Raw genomic sequence first — 20064 nt, 5'->3', positions numbered from 1 at the left:
TGAGCTTAACATTCGCGGTAAGTAATAAATGTAGATAGTTATGTCTTACAAGCTAATCTCAAAGAACAGGGTCGTGACTATGTAATGGTTCTGAAACTGGTATCACTGTGAGCTTAGCGAACTGCGCGTCCAAGGGGAAACTTCTCATCGCGTATTTAGTAAAATAGAAGACTGTCGTTCTATTTTTTTTTTGCTCCTCCATTGATGAGACGCGTCATGTCGCCTCTCTCCGTAAAAAATTACATCTCGTAAATAAAAATAACGTTTCTTTCACTTTTGTACGTTGGTGGTAGTGCAAGGCCGTGGCACATATTTTATCCTACAGCAGGGGTTCTCAAACCGCTAAAAAAGAATTACCGAAATGAAAAGTGAAGGGAACAATGCTTTATTCTGCCGTCATCGAATTATTCAACATCAACGAATCTTTAAAATAAAAATTTTTCAAAAATTTTTATTTTTAATTAGAAAATTATATTTTCTATAATTAAGCCTTTTCTCAATACATAAACTGACTTGATTTTTTTCAGATAAAATTATTTTATTTGAAACCAGATTATATATTAGATAAAACGGATTAAACATCCATACATTTAAATTCAAGACTAAACTTCAAGAATAAACAATAAAAATGCAAAATTTTTATTTAAAACGTGAGAATAACTTTAAGATTCGAAACAAAAGTGTAAACATCCGGGAAAAATTTTTTCATTTATAATTATATATAATTGTATATTAGTTTTTATGTATGTGGATATATTTGATATATAATTATATATAAATATATAAAATTATATATAAAACATTTTTTCCCGAGTAATTATCACATGAAAATGTGAAATAACTTTATCTTTTTCAATATTCAATATTACAATAAACAATAATTTGATTTCTCCGATACGCTCATTATCAAAAAATAATGGCAACAAAAAACATTAAAACATTATATTGTGCACAATCTAGTCGCAATGATGTGAATAAGAATTATAAAATAAAGCCGCACTATATACATGAAAAAACAGTATATTAATATCAATCGTAACCACAATCATAGCAATCAGTTTCTGTTTTAATTATTTCTTTTCTGATTTTTTAATCTATTACGGAAATTCCGAAATGAATAATACAAAAATAATTAAAATACTCTCCAATTAAAATTTGATATATAAATTTAGATGTAATAACGAATTATTTGTACATCATATGTGATGACATGTATTGATCTTTTCTTTTTTCTTTCGAATATCTAAGAAAAGTTATTTGCAAATAAAAAAATAGAAATGAATTACATTATGTACACTATTAAGAAAAGCAAAGTCTATAGAATTTTAGAATATAGATATTCTATCTATGGGTCATTTGTAACATGGACGTCGGAGAGTTTGGGAACCCCTGTCCTACACAGGTTATTATATCACGAGTCGTTAAATATATAAATAGCTTCCGTATAAGATCTCTTCCCCGAGCTCCCGGCCAAATTTCACGTTACAATCGTTTGATCATTTCCGTCTGATGAATTTGGTCCGTCCGGTTTATCCACTCGCGTTCCCAAGCCAAAATTACTTGTATGATCGTTCAAACAATGTAACACTTGCGCACTCGATTTCAGCAACAACATTGTGATGCTCTCCCTGTCTCTCATGATTCGAATCGAAAGAAATTATTCGATTGCTCGCGGTCCATCGATAGGCATCGTGTGCAACACTTCATCCAGTAATTGAAGCGCTCTGTGTAGATGCACCTAGAAAATAAAAAATAATATTTTAAAAATAGAATTTTAGAAAATATGTGAAAAGATATAAGTAAATTAATAAAATGTACGGCACTTAAACTCTTTTTAATTTAAATATTTAAGCCTTGATATATTTATTCGCAAGTTAAAAAAAAATAAACAAAACAAAAAATTGATAAGTTTCTATATTGCCAGTATAATTATTATAACCAGAGAGAAGGCTTCTCTCTGCTATATAAGTTTCTATATTGACCTTTAAAATATTTATTAAATCTTATTAATCTTCACTTTTCTTTTTTTCTTTTAAATATTAAAGAAAACTTTCGCACACCTCAATCCAGCATGGCGTTTCTTTTATACTTTGCCGCGGATAATCTGGACCCCATCCTTTAACAAAACTCAAACGCAGAATACAAAGTCTTCGTAGATCGTCGACTCCAATTCCCGCAGCCGCACTGAGACCTGAAATAATAATTGCATAATTTTATATTTACATGTGCGTATATACACAATGTGTATATATTAAAATATGTAAATATATTTAATTATACGTTATTGAAAATGCGTCATTGATAGATCGATTACTTTTGGTGATAGGCGCTCCATGTGTGAGATGGCCTGCGACAGCTGCAGCTTGTGCTGCTGCGGCGGCTTGAGCGGTGGCAGCTTGGCCTCGCATCTGTTTGTGGCATTGCCTTAGATCGAAAACTTTAATATATGCTGAAGGATAGATTTTGTGTACTGCATCACCAGGTGCCCGACCCGCCTCTCTATCTAAATAGTAAGATTGGACAAAGACGCTGTGTTCGCTCTGGCATCTCAACCAAACGTCGCCTTCACCCCTCAAATCCAATACAACGCCCTTCCCTAAAATATTTTATTTTAGTCAAAGATCTGTTCTCTTGAATACTTAATTGAAAACTCTCAATTAAATTAATAATTACCTATATGAAGACGCGCCCGTTCACTCTGTTCCGTTCTGTGCACGTTGCTCAAGGCACCTAAACAGAATCTGTTACCGCCGCTCGGATCCACGTAGCCGTCCACGGTGACCGTGGGACAACCGCTGCTAACTTTAAACGTTTCACCGACTTGGATATCCAATTCAAAATAACCGACAGAACACCAATATTCTGGTGCTGGTTGCGTAGAGAGCAATCCTCCGATGTTTCCACTAACATCATTTCCATGGCTACCCCCTGTAACATTAGATTTCATTTAAAATTATTCCGATAAATTACAAAGTTTAAGAAATTTTTTAGCTTAACGTAATTAACTTACAATATGACGTTGTGTGAAGATGTCGAGGATCTGGTGGTTGCATACTCTGAGTATACGTGAGAGTATTTGCACCAGTCCATTGTGGCGCACCAGAATTGTACGGTGCTGTACCCACAGGAAAGCCGTTGGGATGATGAAGGTGCACAGGCGACACAGGAGAGCTCTGTCCTTCACCTATTTAATAAATCTATTCTTTTTAGCTGAACTAGCTGTACTAGTTCAGAGTTTTTCTTTCTTCATCTAACATGAAGGAAAGAAGATAAACCGTGAACTAATGCAGCCACTTCTGCTAAAAGAACAAGCCTAATAAATAGTGTTAAAAAAAATATTAGAAGAGAAATCTAGATTCTTAGAGCATCTGCGCTTCTCTTAAAAAAAAATATATAGTGCTATTTCTGCTAGAATCTAAGGTGCGCTAAGAATTCATTACACACCCAGAGAAGCCGCTAACGCGTCGACTGTCGGGGGTTGGTTTATATCCTGTGGGGGTGTAGTAGTGCTGTAGAACGTATCGGCGGTCGATTGTCCTTGTGCGGGACTAAGAATCTGCGCACCGGACGTTCCACTCGACGCAGCATTCAGCGACTGTTGCTGGCTACCTACGGTGTGACTCATTGGATGTACTACTGCTGCAAAATCGAAAATTCATACACGATGCAGGCAACAAAATATTAAAACGCAACGAACGTGGCCCTCGCTATCGTTGCTCTGAAACAGTTGCGCGAAACAGAGTTTTCCAAAGAGAGAGATATTCCATTTTAAAATCGATTCTCAGTTTCTGCTATTGCAGAACTAATGAGTTCTTCAATTTCTTAAAATTCTTTTAAAACCAGAATCAGATTTCGTCACTAATTTGAAACTGAAATAATTGTGTGAGTGCAAAAGACGAATTTAAAAATATTACCTCAGTCAGAATTATATTTTTCCCAGCAAATTCTTGAATTTTGGGATGGTGTGATCATATAATATGTAGATGTTTGTCAGCATTAATATTACTAAATTGATTAGCAATTTAATATTGTGATATTACTTTTCTGGTTTAATTTAAAAGTTGTTTCAAGACCGACAAATATGTGGCGCGTAATTTGAAAAACTAAAAAATATATATAAACTACCTATGAAATTATTACTTGAGCACTAAGATCTGCTTTAAGTATTGTTGGCTACTTCTTGATTTTTATTGTATACTTCACGATCTTATAGATATAGTAATTATAAATTATATAAATCAATTTCATTTTATTGTTTCTTAATGTACAACATCTCGAAATTTAATCTTTTATTATAATTTGACTTGAAGTAGAATGCCAACATTATCCTAATCGAATAAATGGTTCAAATCCAGAATATGATTGGTGATCACTGAATATTTCGACGATTCCAATTTGGTATTATTAACATGTTTTTTGATTCTATATTTAATTTGAAAAACTCTGATTCGATTTTAAGAATGAAAAATGCACATTGGCAACATTGAGCGATGGCTAATCAGCGACATATAATCAAAAGCTCCTTAAATAAATAGCTGTGTACAATGAAATACGTACGATGATGCATGTTACGGCCTGCCGAGTGATGAGGCGTGGGAATCCAGGTTTGTCTGGGGCAATTATTGTCGTCCAGTTTAGCATGGGGATTACCATTATTGCCGCCCCCACTGGCACTAAACATACCCTCAGTACTGGCTGTGCCGAACAATCAGAAGGAAAAGAAAACAATGAAGCCAAACAAAAATCGTATTACGCAACAAAAAAGAGAAATTTGCGAAGCGTATTTCTTGCCTGCTAAATCTACATTTGATAGCAGTAAACGAAAGCGGCTGGCTCATTAGCGCAATCATTTTAATAATTAACAATTATATCGAGCGCGCCAAATTCAGTAGCATGTATATTTTTAGCATAATCGGACGGTATCCGCATAAATTTTGCTGGAACGTAACCATCACATGCCAAATTTGCGATTTCTCGGATTAATGATTTATTAATATCCTTATATTTAGACAAAGAGATGCGTCCATGTAGTTAATGTGTTGCATCGATTCATCGAGATATGCTACTATCTAGCCACCAGACACATCAATTGCAAACAGATTTACGCCGTGTAAAGCCAATTGATGAAAATTTCAATAAAGTTTGAAGCTTCACAAATGAAAAGATCGCAACACACTCAACTTACTCGGGTTGGGTGGTGGTAAACCCGGTATAAAGCCCTGCTGGGCTTGTTGTGCATTGTTCGAGGAAGTTGGCTGAGCCGGTGGATGATGCTGAATCGTTTGATTCATTTCGCCGTCCACGTCCATCGCGGAACCAACCGCGGCAGCCGCTGCGGCAGCGGTGCCACCGCCACCAACCGTGTACTCGTCCTTAACCAGTCTTCCGCCGGGTCCAACACCCACGCCAGATTGCAGAGTCAGGCCAGATAGGTCTGTAAAGAACGGGTCTGTGCGGGGGAAACCAACCCATTCCATCAAGACACCAAGAAGACCACAACAATCAATGATTTTTTCTCTCTAGTATTCTATATTCGTTAACCCCAGGATGCATAGTTTATTTTTACCTCGTTGGATAATTACGATCGAGAATGATTGCAAGTGATAGAATAAAGCTTAACTGAGCGTTTTTCGTAATCATACAGGCGAAAATAAAAAAGAGGAGTAGGGAATTAAAAAGTTGCAAAACAGAAGTAAAGTGTCATACATGTGAAACAGAAATTCTAAGTGTGTTAAAAATAAATTCTAATGCGAGATTACATGTCGTAACATACCTATGCCCGGTGATACCACTCGCTCGTAGTGATAAGGATTCACGCAAACGGAATCGCATTTTAAGTCGAAAGCAAATTGGCAGTATTTCACATGTTTCAACTCGTTTTTGTGCAAATCCGGCCATCTCCAGATGCGAGCATAGATCACATGAGGAAAACCTTTCCGACCTGCCACTTGCAGTCTACCATCCAAAGTTCTTTGGATAGTAACACATTTGCTTGGATGTGCACCATTAGTGGTTATTGCAGTAATTAAGCTGTCCAGCTCGTCACGCTTCTCCTGTTGATCAAATTATATGTGTAATATGATATTTATACATATAATATATTAAATCTCTGTAGTTTCAAAATATGATGGAAAATCGATGAGAAACTGCAAACTGTAGAATACAATTTTTAAAGTATAATAAATATATTCTCGCTTTAGAGTCTGCATGTATCTTCATGTTGCGGTAAAAAATCAGAAGATGTAAGTGCACAAGATATCAATCGAGCATGTTAGAATTGAGGTTGCTAAATTTATTGCCATACAATGATGTGGTTCATAATAGAATAAAATATATTATTTACAAGTAATTGAATTAAAAATATACTTAATGTTATCATGTATCTTTAACATAGAAACTGATCAAATTTGATGCAGCAAAAATAGCATTGGAAGTACTATGTATTTTGCGAGCACTACTTGATCAAATTTAATTAAGATTTGCGCGTATGTAACAGCGTAAATGTAGTACTAAGGACTCGAAGATTTTATATTCTTATTGCAAAACATCAAAACTTTGTGATTTCAATGTCAACATTTTAACACTGTTTTGGCAATCAAAGCATGACAATCAACTATTTTGGTGAACTAATTTTCTCTTTGTCTTATCAAAGCTATGATTGACTGTTAAATATATAAAATAAGATTGAGAAAGTAATCGCAATTAGCAAAAGTAAAGATATTTGTTTCAAAACACTGTATTATAATGTTAATGATATAGAATATATATATATTTACTTTCAGTTTTTTCACAAGCGATTCTATTGCTCGTTTGCTGAAACCTTCACTCTCACCACCTTGACGATGACACATTAATGAATGCACAATACTTAAGCAGGCGTCCGCACTGGTTGGTGCACTAGGTGCTATTCCAGTCATCTCTCTCACTGCATTACAAACATATAAAAAATAAGATATATAAATTAATGAAGATAGCACTAAAAAACTCTACATTTTTTTTCTTTACCAACTTAAAATACTATCTTATTTTGATAAAGTATAGAGTAACATATGAAATAAAATCATTAAAACTTAAATAATTGAAGCTGTTAAAATTTCTCTAATTAAGCTTAATTTATTATTAAGCTTCAATCAATTAATTTAATTCAATAACTAATGATATATTATCAAATAAATTCCTTAAGGTATAAATAATTAAAATGAAAGATAATAATACAAATATGATTCAAATAATATAACAAATATTGCTGCGATATTTACACTCTGGGTTTGGTTGCATGGGGGGCGAGGGATACAAATGACTTCCCCCGCCCGCCAATCCAACCATCTCGGTGAAAGCCGTGGTGGACACTGTCGCGTTCCTTCCCTCAAATCACTGATCTTTTCTTTGGACTTGGCACAGTCCAATCTTTCACGCTTTACCATCTAGCGACTCGTCTTTCATCCATATATCACAGTTGCTTTTCTGAAAAATAATTTTAATCATATTTTTTTTTAAATATACAACGCTCACTGCTCTGTATCTCAATCTGTATTGATCACAGCTTTAATCGCAGATAAAAACAATATTAATCAGACAAAATCAGACGATAAACTCTAATACTCTCAAATAATATGAAAGAAACAAATTTACCTGATACTAACATTTAAGCCAGATAAATGAATGAATTATCTGTACTTGATATGGGTCTTCAACAATCGCAAACAATTGTTGGAGACAGTATACCAAGAGTAAGCCTGCTTTTGTTTATCTAACATCAACAATGACATGTCAATGATACATCCATTGACAATGACATTTTATATCAACAATGCTCGCGTAAATCAGTGAATCATCTGGAGCGAAACTTACGTTGGAGCAGCGGGAAGAGGCCGGGTCGAGGACGCGGCGATCGACGGGGGGTCGGGACCGCGACGCGCGCGAGCAGCATGCACGATGAAGGCGACGATTGTCGTTCCTCGCACGCACTCCGGATCGAACGTCGACGACGGCGGCGACGGGCGACGCGCGAATGACAGCTGCGCGCGGGCAAACGCTCGTTGCGGCGCGACGTCGGTGGCCGAGCGTCCTCGTCGTCGTCGTCGTCGTCGTCGTCGTCGTCGTCGTTGTCGTGGTGTGGTGGTAGTGGCGGACTCGGCGGTGCGGCGTAGTGCGGTGCAACGCAATTCTAACGTGACGCGACAACGGCCGCGTGGTCGCTCCTCGTGGTTGATCACCCGGGCGCGACGCGCGCGGTTGTACCGGTCACTGTTGCAAATCTCACTTTGCTCGAAACGAGTCGCCGAGCGTTGCTCGAATAGGTTAGCGCATCAATAATACATGTCCGCGGGGCGCGGATGATGTCGCCGTGAACAGTGCGGCCAAATCAGCCGCGCGGCGGCGTATTCTCAAGGCGGATTCGTATCGCTGATCGCGCGAACGCTGCCATTGGCAGCTCTGCGTCGAGCGCTCTTTTTCTCTGGTCTCATTGGAGGTTGCGTATTGGACCATGATGGAGAGAAAATCGGTAGGAATGCGTTTTTTTTGCTATTTTTTTCGTGCGACCAACTGTGCTTTCGGCTCGTTTGAAACGAGATAGGTGCGTATATTCCTCTTTGCAAGGGAGCGGGAAGGAAGAAACGAAGTGTAGAATGTGCAGTTGCGATAAACGGTGACGAGACGTCGCTGACTTAAAAGATTCGTATTAAAATTCCGAAGAGACTATCGGAAGAATTAACACTTTGAGACTCGTATCGAATATTGTCAAAGTTGTTCTTGACTGCGATCTGATGGAAAATATCATGTATGATAATAGAAGCATAGTTTATATTTAATTAATAATTAATATTGCGAAAACGTCAAAGTAGAACAAATAATGTTAAATTTGCAGCTCAAACTTTATACAGATTATATGGAACATGTATTACGTTTTACGTATATATAACATAATTTTAAATGCTAGATGAGGACAATTTTATATTCTCGTGAGAAATTACGACTAATAAAACTATAATTTACAATATATAATGTACTGCCATGTAATTTAATTCGTTTTAATCTTATATAATTATAAAAAGATTTTTAAAAAATGGCGTGTCCCATGTCTTTCTGTTTAAGCGAAGATCTTTCAAATGGGGGTGTAACTCAGTGGTAGAGTGTCTGCTTCGCATGCTGAAAGTCCTGGGTTCAAATCCCAGCTCCTCCAACAAAATTTTTTTTTTTTTTTATTTTCATTTCTTTAATATACACACTTAATATTGTATATGTATTTTGCATTCGTTTTATTAGAAAAAGTTCGTTATTAAATTTAATGTAATAAATACATTTTTGATCCTGTTTCTCTCTCTATCTCTATCTCTATCTCTATTCATTCTCTGTCTGTCTTTAACCGGTTTATCATGTTTGAAGATAATGATCTGAATTATTAGTTATTAACATAATCGCATTCGTTATTATTAAAATAATTACAATTTAATTAGCTATATATCGTACAAATAATACTGACACACAATACTAATTACATCTACTAATAATCATAATTCAGTAAGCAAGATAACTAACACGAATTACAAAGAAACTACAAATTATATTTGAATATTTGATTGATATTTCCGCGAGAAAAATATGAAATTAGATGAGTCATGTCCATTTTTACACATGTTGATTAACTTTGATTTGGTTTAATTTACCTTTTATTCTTTTCTAGTTCTAAAAATTAGAAAAAGATAATGAGTAAATTAAACAAAGATCAAAGTTAATCTACATTGGTGAAAATAATGGACCTCATGCGATCAAATTTTACATTGTTATTCCGATGTTAATTAACGCACATAACATTCGATGACGCGATCTTCAAGTAATATAGATCTGACGTAATTGTGAGGCTTTGGATGAATCCTCCTTTTCTAAAAAGCGCAATATGTTTTCCAGTACTGTAACAAATACAAATTTATTCAAATACTTATATAACAGAGTATCTACATAGACGTAACTTAAATATTCAAGTCGATTTTAAACTGTTATTAATTTAATCGGAGATCATGAACGTATCAAGTAATATTTTACTAATAATACTATATTAACATAGCATTTTATTAATTTTTTGTTGTTTAGCGCATGAAGGAAAGATTAAATTAGCGGCAATGAGTACACAGACTTTTTCCTTTAATTCTGGCGCTTAAATTAATCGTCGATTAATCAGAAATTAATAAGAGTTTGGTCAAAGAAATCGAATCAGAAGCGCGAATATAAGTTGCTTCTAATTCGATCACGGCAATTATACGCACGCGTTGCTTACTAACTTTCATATTACCTTTCTTATCCGTAGAATCCATGAACATGCTAATAATGGAAAATCGGCTCAGTCGACTTAGAGAATACAACAGACTTGCGAGCAATTCCGTATCTTTCGGCGTGCAGAATTTTTGATCCAAACAACGCAAGATAAGACTGAACATCGCTGCATCCAATTTGTTGCCTATGACTGCAAATTTAAATAGACGGTATGTAAAATTATAAATAAAATTTTGCGAATTATAGAATTATAAATTATAAATTTGTTTCAAGTGTCTGATGTATTATTATGTTTAAAATAATAATTCTTTGTTTTATGTAATGTACAAAATATTAAAACCAACGGTCATTAATAGGTTAAATGAACTCTTACAATTGCAGATAATATTTAAGTATTAACACTTATAATTAATACTATTTTGTAAAACTTACTTTTATTTATATCCTCGTGCGCTATACATCGCAAAAGTTTCGCGTGCAACTCCAGATTAACATCGTCCTTCAAAGATTGCCACAGACGGACAAATTCGTAAGGAGATTCGATGTTATCTAATTTCTGGAACAGATTACATGAAATATCTTTTATTTTTTGCTCTGTTATTATTTTACATTTGTTATTGCTTCATACATTTTATTAATTGTATGACATTTAACTAGTTAAATTTCTTTGCAATTCTTTGAAAATTATCACTGTTTGGTAATTTTTCAACATGAAAAGAAACATAAAGTTATACACCGTATATGCCGAAATTTAAATTATACCTGAAGCTCCAGGTCCAGTTTTGTGCTTTCTTTTCGACACTCATTAGTTATAACTTTGTTCGATGTATTTGCTTTAGTCTTACCCTTCTTTTCGAGAGAGAATAACTTTTTATTCTTGTCTACATTTGATATTTTGTTTAGCGGAGTGTCTCTTTCCTCTACCGTCTTTTTCTTCGTTTCTATCTTTACTTCGCTAAAATCGATAGTTTTCCTCGATTCTTCACACTTGCCAGCTATCTGAACTTTGCCGGGCGTTTTAGTCTCGCTTTCTTTTACGAGAGAAATTGATTCCTTATTTTTATTCGCGCATGATTCCTTTGTCGAGGCACTTTTTTCTTTCGTTGAACTCGTTTCTTTCTTTGCTTCCACTTTCGCCGCGCTGGAGTCGGCAGGCCTCGCCGACTTCTCGTAAGCTTCGTCACTCGGAAGCTCTTCGATGATAACCGTGGACGGCTTCGTTTTACTCACAGGCGACGACACGCACGAAAAGATAGACTTTTCCAGTCTATTCTTTGCGCCACGCAGCCCAGGAAATGACTCGCGCGAAATCGCGAAAATATCGTCGCTCCTGACGGCGCCTTGCGATTTCGTCGTTTTATTTCTGGCGCCTAAATCCCTCGCAACAGGTGATAATTTATTGCCGCTCGATGAGTCACGCGTTGTTTTCTTATTGCTTTTATTTGCGGCGGCATCCGCTGCTGCTGTTGCCGCTGCTTTGTTGCACTCGGTTTCCACGCAGTAACTCGCTTTTAAGTGCGGCTTCGTTGCAATACTTCGCGACGAGCTTGGCGCTCTGTCGCAATAACATATATCGCTGTTAACACGCAATTTTGGACACTCAGTGCTGTTTTCTTTCACAGTTCTCTCCGCTTTTATACATTCGCCCTTGTTTTCATCGTAACTCATATTTTCTTCGATCTTCATCCTGTGCAAGAATAGTCAACAATTTAATAATGACAGTAATATAATGACTACATCTTTATAAATTGTCGATATAATCTAACCGTAGTTGTAAATGCTATAATAAGTATCGTAATATCTCGAGATTTTGTAATTTATCAATTCGCATCAGCCCCATATAAATTACAGTATAAATACTGGATTTAAAAATTGAATATATACTTCTACCTTATTTTCCTCGAGTCGCTTGGTTTTCTCAACTTGTTCACACCGGATATTGCCGTTTTATTAGTTGGCTCCAATTTTAAAACAGCTTCGTAATCTGCCAAAGCCTATGTGAAATAATACATCAGTTAATTATATACGAATTATATGAGAATTATGAAACGTCATATACGAAGCATTTAAATAAAAATTGTTTTTCAATTGAAGTTTTTCTCAAATGTTCTAATCAATTTCTTCGCATTTCTAGAAGTAAATTTATTATATTTTTAAATTTATTAATATCAAATCAATGGACGTCAATGGATGACCTTGACAATTTATTCAGCTGTGAAATTTATTTCAATACTAAATATGGATTGTAAATCAATACGAATATTACGTAATTTTTATACCTCGTGCGGGTTTTCGAGATGTTCCAGAGATAATGCTCGGCGAAGAAGCGCTTTGATATTTCTGTAATCCATACTGAGTACCGTGTTGCAATCGTTAAGCGCGTCCTCGTAACGCTGCAACTTTATAACTGAACGCAATATATTGGCTCAATGGGATCTTATTATGCAACACAGAATTAAGCGACATTTTGACGAAAATTAAAAAGCAGAAAAATATCCTATTTCTACTAATAAATAATAATAATACAATCTTTAATTTTTCAATTTATCTTTCTTATCGTCTAATAATTTAGAAAGAATTACATTTCGCAAAGAAAAGAACTAGGAAAAGAATTTTATTATCCTAGCTGTTTTATTACATAATCGCGCATGATTATTTTATTATAATAAGAATGAAAATGTAAAAGTATGAGTTTGCTTACATGTCATAGCACGATTGTTGTAGGCATTTAGATTCGAGTCTATGTCGATGCTAGCGTTGTAATATCGAAGAGCCTCCCCGTAATCAGCCGCTCTGAAGGCTTCGTTCCCCTTTTCTCTTTCTTGCTCCGCCATTACGTTTATTTCCGTCCCGGTTAATGAGACTAATAGTAAATTATAAGATCGTAAATAAACCTAACTTAAGAGGGGGGGATTTAATTCTGATTAAAATTAATGGAGGATCGAGATTATAAATTCTATTAAAATTAGCGAAGAGAGAAACGAAGTGTATGGATTATCTGGGACACCCTGTAATTGATAGGCTATTTTGATAGCTCTTTACTATCCTAATTAACCGTCGTGACTTTGAAAAACGTTACTTTACGAACGTACGTTTATCGATCGTCGTTTTATGGGCCGTCCTCTTCATTTTATTCACTTCCTTTCGCTGTTCCTGAATTTTCTTCATTTCGACCTGTCGTTGCTCGTCCTGCAGGTCTATCCTGTTTATTTCCGTGTCAACGTCATATTTATCCCAAGCCGCATAGTCACACGAGGAAATTCGTTTGGGATTGTCGCGTTTTTTCTCATTGAGGCTTGTCTTCTTGTCCTTGAAACATAATGCGCGAATTATGAGCCATTGTCAGTATCGCTTTCTTACTTTCAATAAATATGCGTAGCAATTAGAAGTCTACATTTTTTGCCAATTCACAATTGCAATTTAATACTTTAAAAATTAATTAATACAAAAATACCATATATTTTTTATACACACACACACACACATATATATATATATATATATATATATATATATATATATAATTCTTTTTAGAAAAAAGTTGTTAAATTGACTAAATTTTTCACCTCGATTAAATTTTTTCAAGTATTTATATATTTGATTTAAATATATATAAAATACTTGAATTTCAGTTTAAGCATTTATATATTACATTGAATAACCTAAATATTTAATATAAATGTTTACACTTAAATACATAAATACTTGAGGAAATTTTATCAAGTTAAAAAATTTAGTCAAGTTAACAACTTTTTTCTCAATGTATAAATATATATAATAATTAATTAATACAAAAATATAGTCATAATATTGTCATAAAATACAAATGTGAAGTGAGATTTATTAATACGTTAACAATAGATTCCTCTATGTTTTGGTTATTACATTGACATACTTTAGTGGCCGTTTTAATCTTTCGAATTTCCGGTTGTGGACAGGGTTCGTTGGCGAAGATGCCTTTTCCTTCGTCTAAATCTTTCTCGCGAGATTGCATCTCGCACGTCCAATTGCCGATGTCGTCGTCGATTTCCTGCCGTTCGTTCGCATTTAACATATTTCGTCTCAAGACTGGCTCCACCTTCCTCAGAACAGCGCTCGTCGGTTTAATCCTAGCGAGACGCTCCTCCGCGTGCTTCGTCAAATCTGGATACTCTCCCTCTTCCCCAGAACTGGTATTAAAACCGCATGCGGAGATGTTTATGACGAATCGTTAATAAACATGCCGGAAAATAACGGGTTTAATGGCGTTTTAAGCAGTAGGGCTGCAAATCTCGCTGACGATTAGCGAGGAGAGATAAAAAATTGTCAGTACGTACTGTAATTATCATAATGTACCGAGGAGATTAGCCGAGGTAGAGGTAACGCAAAATAGGAAGCGTCAAGGTGGAATTAATAATATTTCGCGTAAAGAGAGGTTTCGAGGGACGCCAGCCTCGCAAACCTGATTGGCAGACGTTGAGGAAAATTCTTTTTAACGTCGGACAGCGCAAGATAAAATAGTAACGACGGTAATCAATTAGCGTTAAAGCGCGTTCCTCGCCCTTCCGAGCGTTTCCGGCGTCTCAAGGAAGACTCACCGCAAGACGAGAACGATTCGCTCCAGAGTTCTCGCATTGGTGCACTGCGATATGTATTCGTACGTAAAGTGCTCCACCGGTATGTTGTATCTCTCCAGCAGAGTCTTCTTCTCGGGCCTCTGCGCGACGCTGATTACTTCCACCTCCTTCTCGTTGCCCATGATAACGAATGCGACGCAGGGAAGGAGGGGACGATCGGAAGATTGCACAAATTATGCGCAGGTTGTCCTCGTTCGGCGCAGACAGCGGTTGAGTTTGAGTGGCGATTGAGTAGAGATCGAACAGGATTTGTTGGATTCTTTAACAGCGCATGTCAATCATCTTCAATTACTACTCTGTACTCTGATCTCACGACCCTGACGATTGTTTCCCCCGTTGATTCGTCAAGTTACCACGGATACGCGGGTTGTTGATTTTCTGCACGACTCGGGCCTTCCTTCGTAACGATCGATAGTATCTGAAATATACATAAATTTCCATGAACGGTCGCATGTCGTACTTTCGAATCTTGAAACTCTCGCGGCTCCTCCAAAATACTAGGAACGCATTTAAATTTTCGAAGACGGAACGACGATTCATTTGTACTCGTCGAATATCTTAATCCTAGATTGCTATTTTTGGTCACTTTCGCATCAGAGTCTATGGAACCCTGTAAATTTGTTACGCTAATAGCTCTGAACAGAAAGTATATTTTTTAACATCGAAGAGTGAAATCGATACCTCAGAGTAAGATAAACAGGACTTGAATGAAAAATATTTTATAGCGAATAAGTATTTATAATTGTTTAACAAAATTATATTGTAAAAATTCATAAAACATGACTTTAATTTAAAAAATCACAAATTTTTTAATTTAAAGTTGAAGCAAGAAACCGATGAATTTTTTTTAGACCCTTTGGACTAACAAAAAAAAAAATAATACGATATAAATCGCTCCAAAAAATTTAATTACTTAAAGTATCAAAAATCGACATTTTTGAGAAATCAGTAAATCATAATTTTACAATTAGTGAGCAAAATTTTATTATTTAATATTTGAACAATATAATTAAGTATTAAGAACAATATTGTATATGATTAAGGAGAACGGATCTCAAAAATAGACCCGGAAGTTTCAGTGTTTGCGCGCGTTAATATGCAAGAGACGAAGAATATTACAATGCACTTAATAATAATCGTATACATTACACCATAATATTTTATATTACACCATTTTATTTTAATTCTATAATTTCATGCATTTATTTTTATACTATCTGGAACTGAGTAAATGTATATTTAATAAAAAATAAAAAAGTCCAGAACGCTGAAAACTTATGAGTTAGCTACACGCGAGTACCAGGTACTCCTTTTAAATTTTGATGCACTTTCACGTTGAGAATAATGCAAAAAATATTTTGAAGACTTGGATTGAGGTTTGAAATTTAACTATCCAACCTATCCATAGATATGATTCTAGCTGTAAAAAAATTAACAGCAATGAAAAAAAATCGCCTAGTATGGCGAGCTAGAATTAAAAAAGATGAACCAGAATTCTCATTTCTGTCAACGCGTCTCACGTTTCTTTAATTCTCCGTAGACAAACCTGGGTCACATTGACCTAGACGATTTCTGCGAATTTTGGATTCAAATTTGGACTACAAAAAAGTTAAAAAAAAAAACATTTTGAATTGTATAAAATTGTACAATTATTTTCCCCTAAACATTAAAAGAATATACTAAATTTTTTTTGAGATTTTTTAAAGTCCAAAAACTGAGAAACGCAACCGATTGCAAAGTTTTGCAATTTATAAAACTAAAGAATTAAGCAAAAAATTGCAATTCCCCGCGAAGAACAGACAGTGCAGCCCCGCGCAAAGCGTCTAACGAGGATAAACTCGCATTTCCACCGTCTCTCAGCACCGTGTCCGAGAGTAGGTACTCTCCCCTTTTCTGATACAACCTCCTCCTCCTCCCGCAGACACGCGCTCGCGTACGCGCGCACGCTTGCCTGTTAACACGGCAGTCGGCTCGCAACCTCATCGTAACGCGACGCGACGCAACGCGAAGCGCAGCAGTACGCGGCGAATGAAAGAGGCGTGCAGTCGTCGTGATCGTGGTCGTGGTCGTAGTCGTGGTCGTGGTCGTGGTGGTCGTCGTCGTCGTCGGGTCGCCGCCGCCGCAGCCGCGCCGTGCCGGTCCCCGGTGAGCGAGCGCAGCCAAGTGCATATTAGACGAAGCGGCCACGAGCGCCGCGCATTCGCCGGCGAGCGCTCGCTGAGAGTGGAGAGAGTGCTGCGTGTACCGTCTGTACCGTGCGTGCGTTTTACTCTCGCTCACGCGCGCGCGTTCCTTCTCCTCGAGAGAAGAGTCAAGTGCCACACGGCCCGTGCCGAAAAATTCGCGAACGGAACATCGCGCTCCTCCGGGACTTTTCGCGTCTCTCGCGCTCTCATTCCGCACGCGCGCGCGCGCGCGCGCGTCTCCGATAATCGTGCGTTTCTTCTCGACTGTCGCGCGAACTTGTTCCGCGTGCGAGTCAAGTCGTGTGGACACACACGAGCCCTCGAGTGTCGAGACGTGATCTTGAAATAATCGCGGAGTGGTGCTCGATGCGTCGAGAGAGAGTTCGGAGCTTTCAGTGCCGTTCTCGGGTTTCTAAACATTTATCGGCGGCTCGACGTGCCACGGCTGATGTGCACTATCGAGCCTCCGCGACTGGCATAATCGATTTTCGATCGGTGAATTCGAACGCCAAGCTCCGATCGTAGTTGTGCAAGTGCAACGCTCGAAATATCAGGTAATTATTCTGCCTAAAGGGATTCGCCAAGATTCGCCTTTGTCAGGGCTCAAAGGCCGTCGATTGATCCCTAAAGCCAATTACAAAAGTTAATTTCCTTATTAACGCGCGTGACTTAATTAACGTCGGCTACGTCGACGTGCAGTTCGCTGAAAATATCTTGGTGGAACGCTCGTGGAGAAATGTATTATTTAATCCATATGGGTCAACGGCCTTCCCCAATGCGATTAACGCAATTCGCGATCGCTGTTAATCGATCGAAATTAATCTGTGTGTGTAGGAACCTCGCGCGCGTTAATTGAAATCGCATGCGCGCAGATTTCGACGTGGATAACGCAATTATGGTTCGATTCTTCCAGCGTTGATTAATTCTCACGGTAATTCATTTTCACCAATTAATTCCCAGCCGAGTCTCGTTCTAGGAAATAATTCCCGTTACGATAGAAAAAAAAAAGATTAATAACTTAGTTTATTATTATATCGCTGACGCTCAGAAAAATGTTTTGTTGATTTGTAGATAGATCTCCAGGTGTCTCACAAAAAACAGATATCGCTATTTTTTCTGTCTGTTAAAATATTATTTGTCATATATAGAATTTATTAGCACTCTTTCTAGAAAATTTATGTCTCATTGCCAATCATATTAGTCAAATTTTATAACAAATGTGATTGGGCTTAATATGAATAGGCACTGCGGAAAGATTTTCTTTCTAAATTGCACTCTCAGAAAAGAATTAGTATTAAATCAACAATTCATTGTTTTATATATTTAAAGCAAGAACATAAAATTTTCTTGAAAAAATTGATAATCTTAAACAGACGTAATTTGCTCACATGAAGAATTTTGTTGATATCAAATTCTTTCAAGATTTTTTCTCTTTATATTCTTTTATATTCTTTAACATTCTTGTATCTAATATCTTTTACATCCTTGCTTATAAATGAAACAATGAATTGTCAATTTATACTATTTTTTTCTGCGTAATTCAAATATAAATTGTATCTGTTATTTAAGTTGATTAAGCACCAAACGTGTATGCGGTATCATAATATTTGCTATTTACTTCAATTAATTTTTTGCAGTCCAAAAATTGTGGCTGTACCTGCAAAATTTTTTTCGAGTGAAGCGACGTTAATAGGATCGAAGTTGTTGATTGAGTTTCGAATTTTCGGAAGGTGCGCGAAAATAGAATCTTTGCGAAGCACATCGAGGCAATTAATTGACCGCGGGGAGACTCTCGTTAAATAAACAAGTGGCGCATCTGCACATCTAGTATTTACATGTCTGGTAGACTTGCTGCGCGCGAGGAAACCGATACCGGTGGTTTCCGATTACGCTCCTCCATCGCGAGCAACGAGCTGATTTCCCACTTGCGCGCGGCCGATGAGCGAAAACATTTGTGACACATGCCGAAATTTAAGTAGGTAGATAACGAAACTAAGAAGCCTAATCAATCGTGCAACTGCAAAATATTCAATCGAGTCAATTACACGTGATTATTCTCGCCCAAGTGTCATTTTTCTGATAAATATAATTTTCCTCCATTTAATGTTGTTTGATATATGTATAACGCAAGAGATTTTATTTTAATTTGAATATTTAAAAATTACTTGATTCATCCTGGTTTATTTTAAAAATGAAGTATGGAAATGAGATAATGTGATACGAAAGGAATTTACGTTCAAAATATGCTTTTGTAATAAAGTGCACTTTCAAAATTAATCGCGGCATCGAGTGATTCTTATTGTATCATCAATGACTTCGTATTTGTTGTTTTTTCGAAAATGCTGAATTGCGATTTGTTTATGAATGTGCTATACGATTAATAAACATTTATGTCAGTAGAACGTGCTATAATCACATATTTCGTTCTTGCTTTTGCCGGATTTCGAATGAAAATTTAATTTTTTATAACATTTTATAGTTCATTTATTTTCGATTTTACCTCCATTGTGCTTCTGTTACAGTATACTTATGTCACTTTTAACTGAGTTTTTTGTTCATATAATTTTTTACATAAATAATTGTATGAGAGAGAGAGAGAGAGAGAGAGAGAGAGAGAGTCATTAACTTAATTTAGTTAAAAAAGAATATTAACTTATCCAACCCTGCCTAAAACTGCAGCAAAATATGGTTTTTTTCGTTGTAAAGGTGATTATAAATTAAATTTTTCGTTGTTTCTTCTTTGTAGTTAGTTTCAGGGCCATAATTCAGGCATTCGCGATCGAACTTTTTTTCGTTGATTAGGCAAAAAAATAAAGAATAAATTTAAGAAACTTTCAGTTTTTAAATTTCGATAACTTTTAGCTCACGTCGTATAGCCAAAACATCATTAAATCTATGATCCGAATTACGATATTGTTCTATTCGCATTTGATTTAATTTAGCATGTGTTGCAATTTGCAGTCGCGCTTTGTTGTCCATATTGCGAGAAG

At 36.2% G+C, this 20064-nt stretch overlaps 3 protein-coding genes and 1 non-coding gene across 10 annotated transcripts in view; 2 read left to right on the top strand and 2 right to left on the bottom strand.

Annotated features, from left to right (window-relative positions):
- Positions 1-1233: 1233 nt before the first annotated feature.
- On the bottom strand, positions 1234-8343 carry LOC105196014 (mothers against decapentaplegic homolog 4). Of its 6 annotated transcripts, none has more exons than XM_026133379.2 (12): positions 7852-8343; positions 7260-7464; positions 6777-6925; positions 5774-6053; positions 5186-5449; positions 4558-4695; positions 3445-3609; positions 3011-3184; positions 2674-2928; positions 2315-2596; positions 2061-2191; positions 1234-1738 (listed from the first exon to the last, which is right to left on the bottom strand). In XM_026133379.2, exons 2-12 carry the CDS (start codon positions 7324-7326, stop codon positions 1658-1660), a joined length of 1986 nt encoding a protein of 661 aa, XP_025989164.1. In that variant the 5' UTR covers positions 7327-7464; positions 7852-8343; the 3' UTR covers positions 1234-1657. The 6 variants fall into 6 exon arrangements, with proteins under 6 accessions (XP_025989164.1, XP_011160031.1, XP_011160030.1 ...); XM_011161729.3 differs by having other exon boundaries at positions 3445-3636; positions 7852-8342; XM_011161728.3 differs by having other exon boundaries at positions 3445-3639; positions 7852-8341.
- A 769-nt stretch (positions 8344-9112) lies between these two features.
- Trnaa-cgc lies at positions 9113-9184 on the top strand. The gene has a single exon. It is a non-coding gene; the product is annotated as a tRNA-Ala (tRNA).
- A 244-nt stretch (positions 9185-9428) lies between these two features.
- The window catches only part of LOC105205838 (RNA polymerase II-associated protein 3), a 37465-nt gene continuing 26829 nt past the window's right edge, over positions 9429-20064 (bottom strand). The window contains exons 2-11 of the mRNA XM_026133378.2: positions 14850-15306; positions 14168-14441; positions 13365-13581; positions 12974-13135; positions 12552-12679; positions 12163-12266; positions 11035-11959; positions 10705-10828; positions 10292-10462; positions 9429-9911 (exon numbers count right to left, since the gene is read on the bottom strand). Coding sequence (XP_025989163.1) covers positions 9832-9911; positions 10292-10462; positions 10705-10828; positions 11035-11959; positions 12163-12266; positions 12552-12679; positions 12974-13135; positions 13365-13581; positions 14168-14441; positions 14850-15010 — 2346 coding nt within the window. The 5' untranslated portion in view covers positions 15011-15306 and the 3' untranslated portion in view covers positions 9429-9831. The remainder of the gene's footprint in view (positions 9912-10291; positions 10463-10704; positions 10829-11034; positions 11960-12162; positions 12267-12551; positions 12680-12973; positions 13136-13364; positions 13582-14167; positions 14442-14849; positions 15307-20064) is intronic.
- The window catches only part of LOC105196015 (ras-related and estrogen-regulated growth inhibitor), a 54433-nt gene continuing 44743 nt past the window's right edge, over positions 10375-20064 (top strand). The window contains exon 1 of one of the 2 annotated variants that reach the window (XM_026133382.2): positions 10375-10481. The gene's annotated coding sequence lies outside the window, so the exon portion shown is untranslated. Of the gene's footprint in view, positions 10482-16853; positions 17629-20064 lie in introns of those variants that run through there. The other variant, XM_026133381.2, reaches the window with a different exon arrangement.

Source organism: Solenopsis invicta, chromosome 12 (assembly GCF_016802725.1).
Source record: "Solenopsis invicta isolate M01_SB chromosome 12, UNIL_Sinv_3.0, whole genome shotgun sequence".
Lineage (NCBI taxonomy): Eukaryota > Metazoa > Arthropoda > Insecta > Hymenoptera > Formicidae > Solenopsis > Solenopsis invicta.
This window is presented reverse-complemented; position numbering and strand designations above follow the sequence as displayed.

Coding starts and splice junctions, on each gene's coding strand:
- LOC105196014 (XM_011161728.3), bottom strand. CDS start 7,326: ATGGTTGGATTGGCGGGCGGGGGAAGTCATTTGTATCCCTCGCCCCCC. Junction 6,926..7,259: donor CATGCAACCAAACCCAGAGT/GTAAATATCGCA, acceptor TTTGTAATGCAG/TGAGAGAGATGACTGGAATA. Junction 2,192..2,314: donor TGGAGCGCCTATCACCAAAA/GTAATCGATCTA, acceptor TTATTATTTCAG/GTCTCAGTGCGGCTGCGGGA.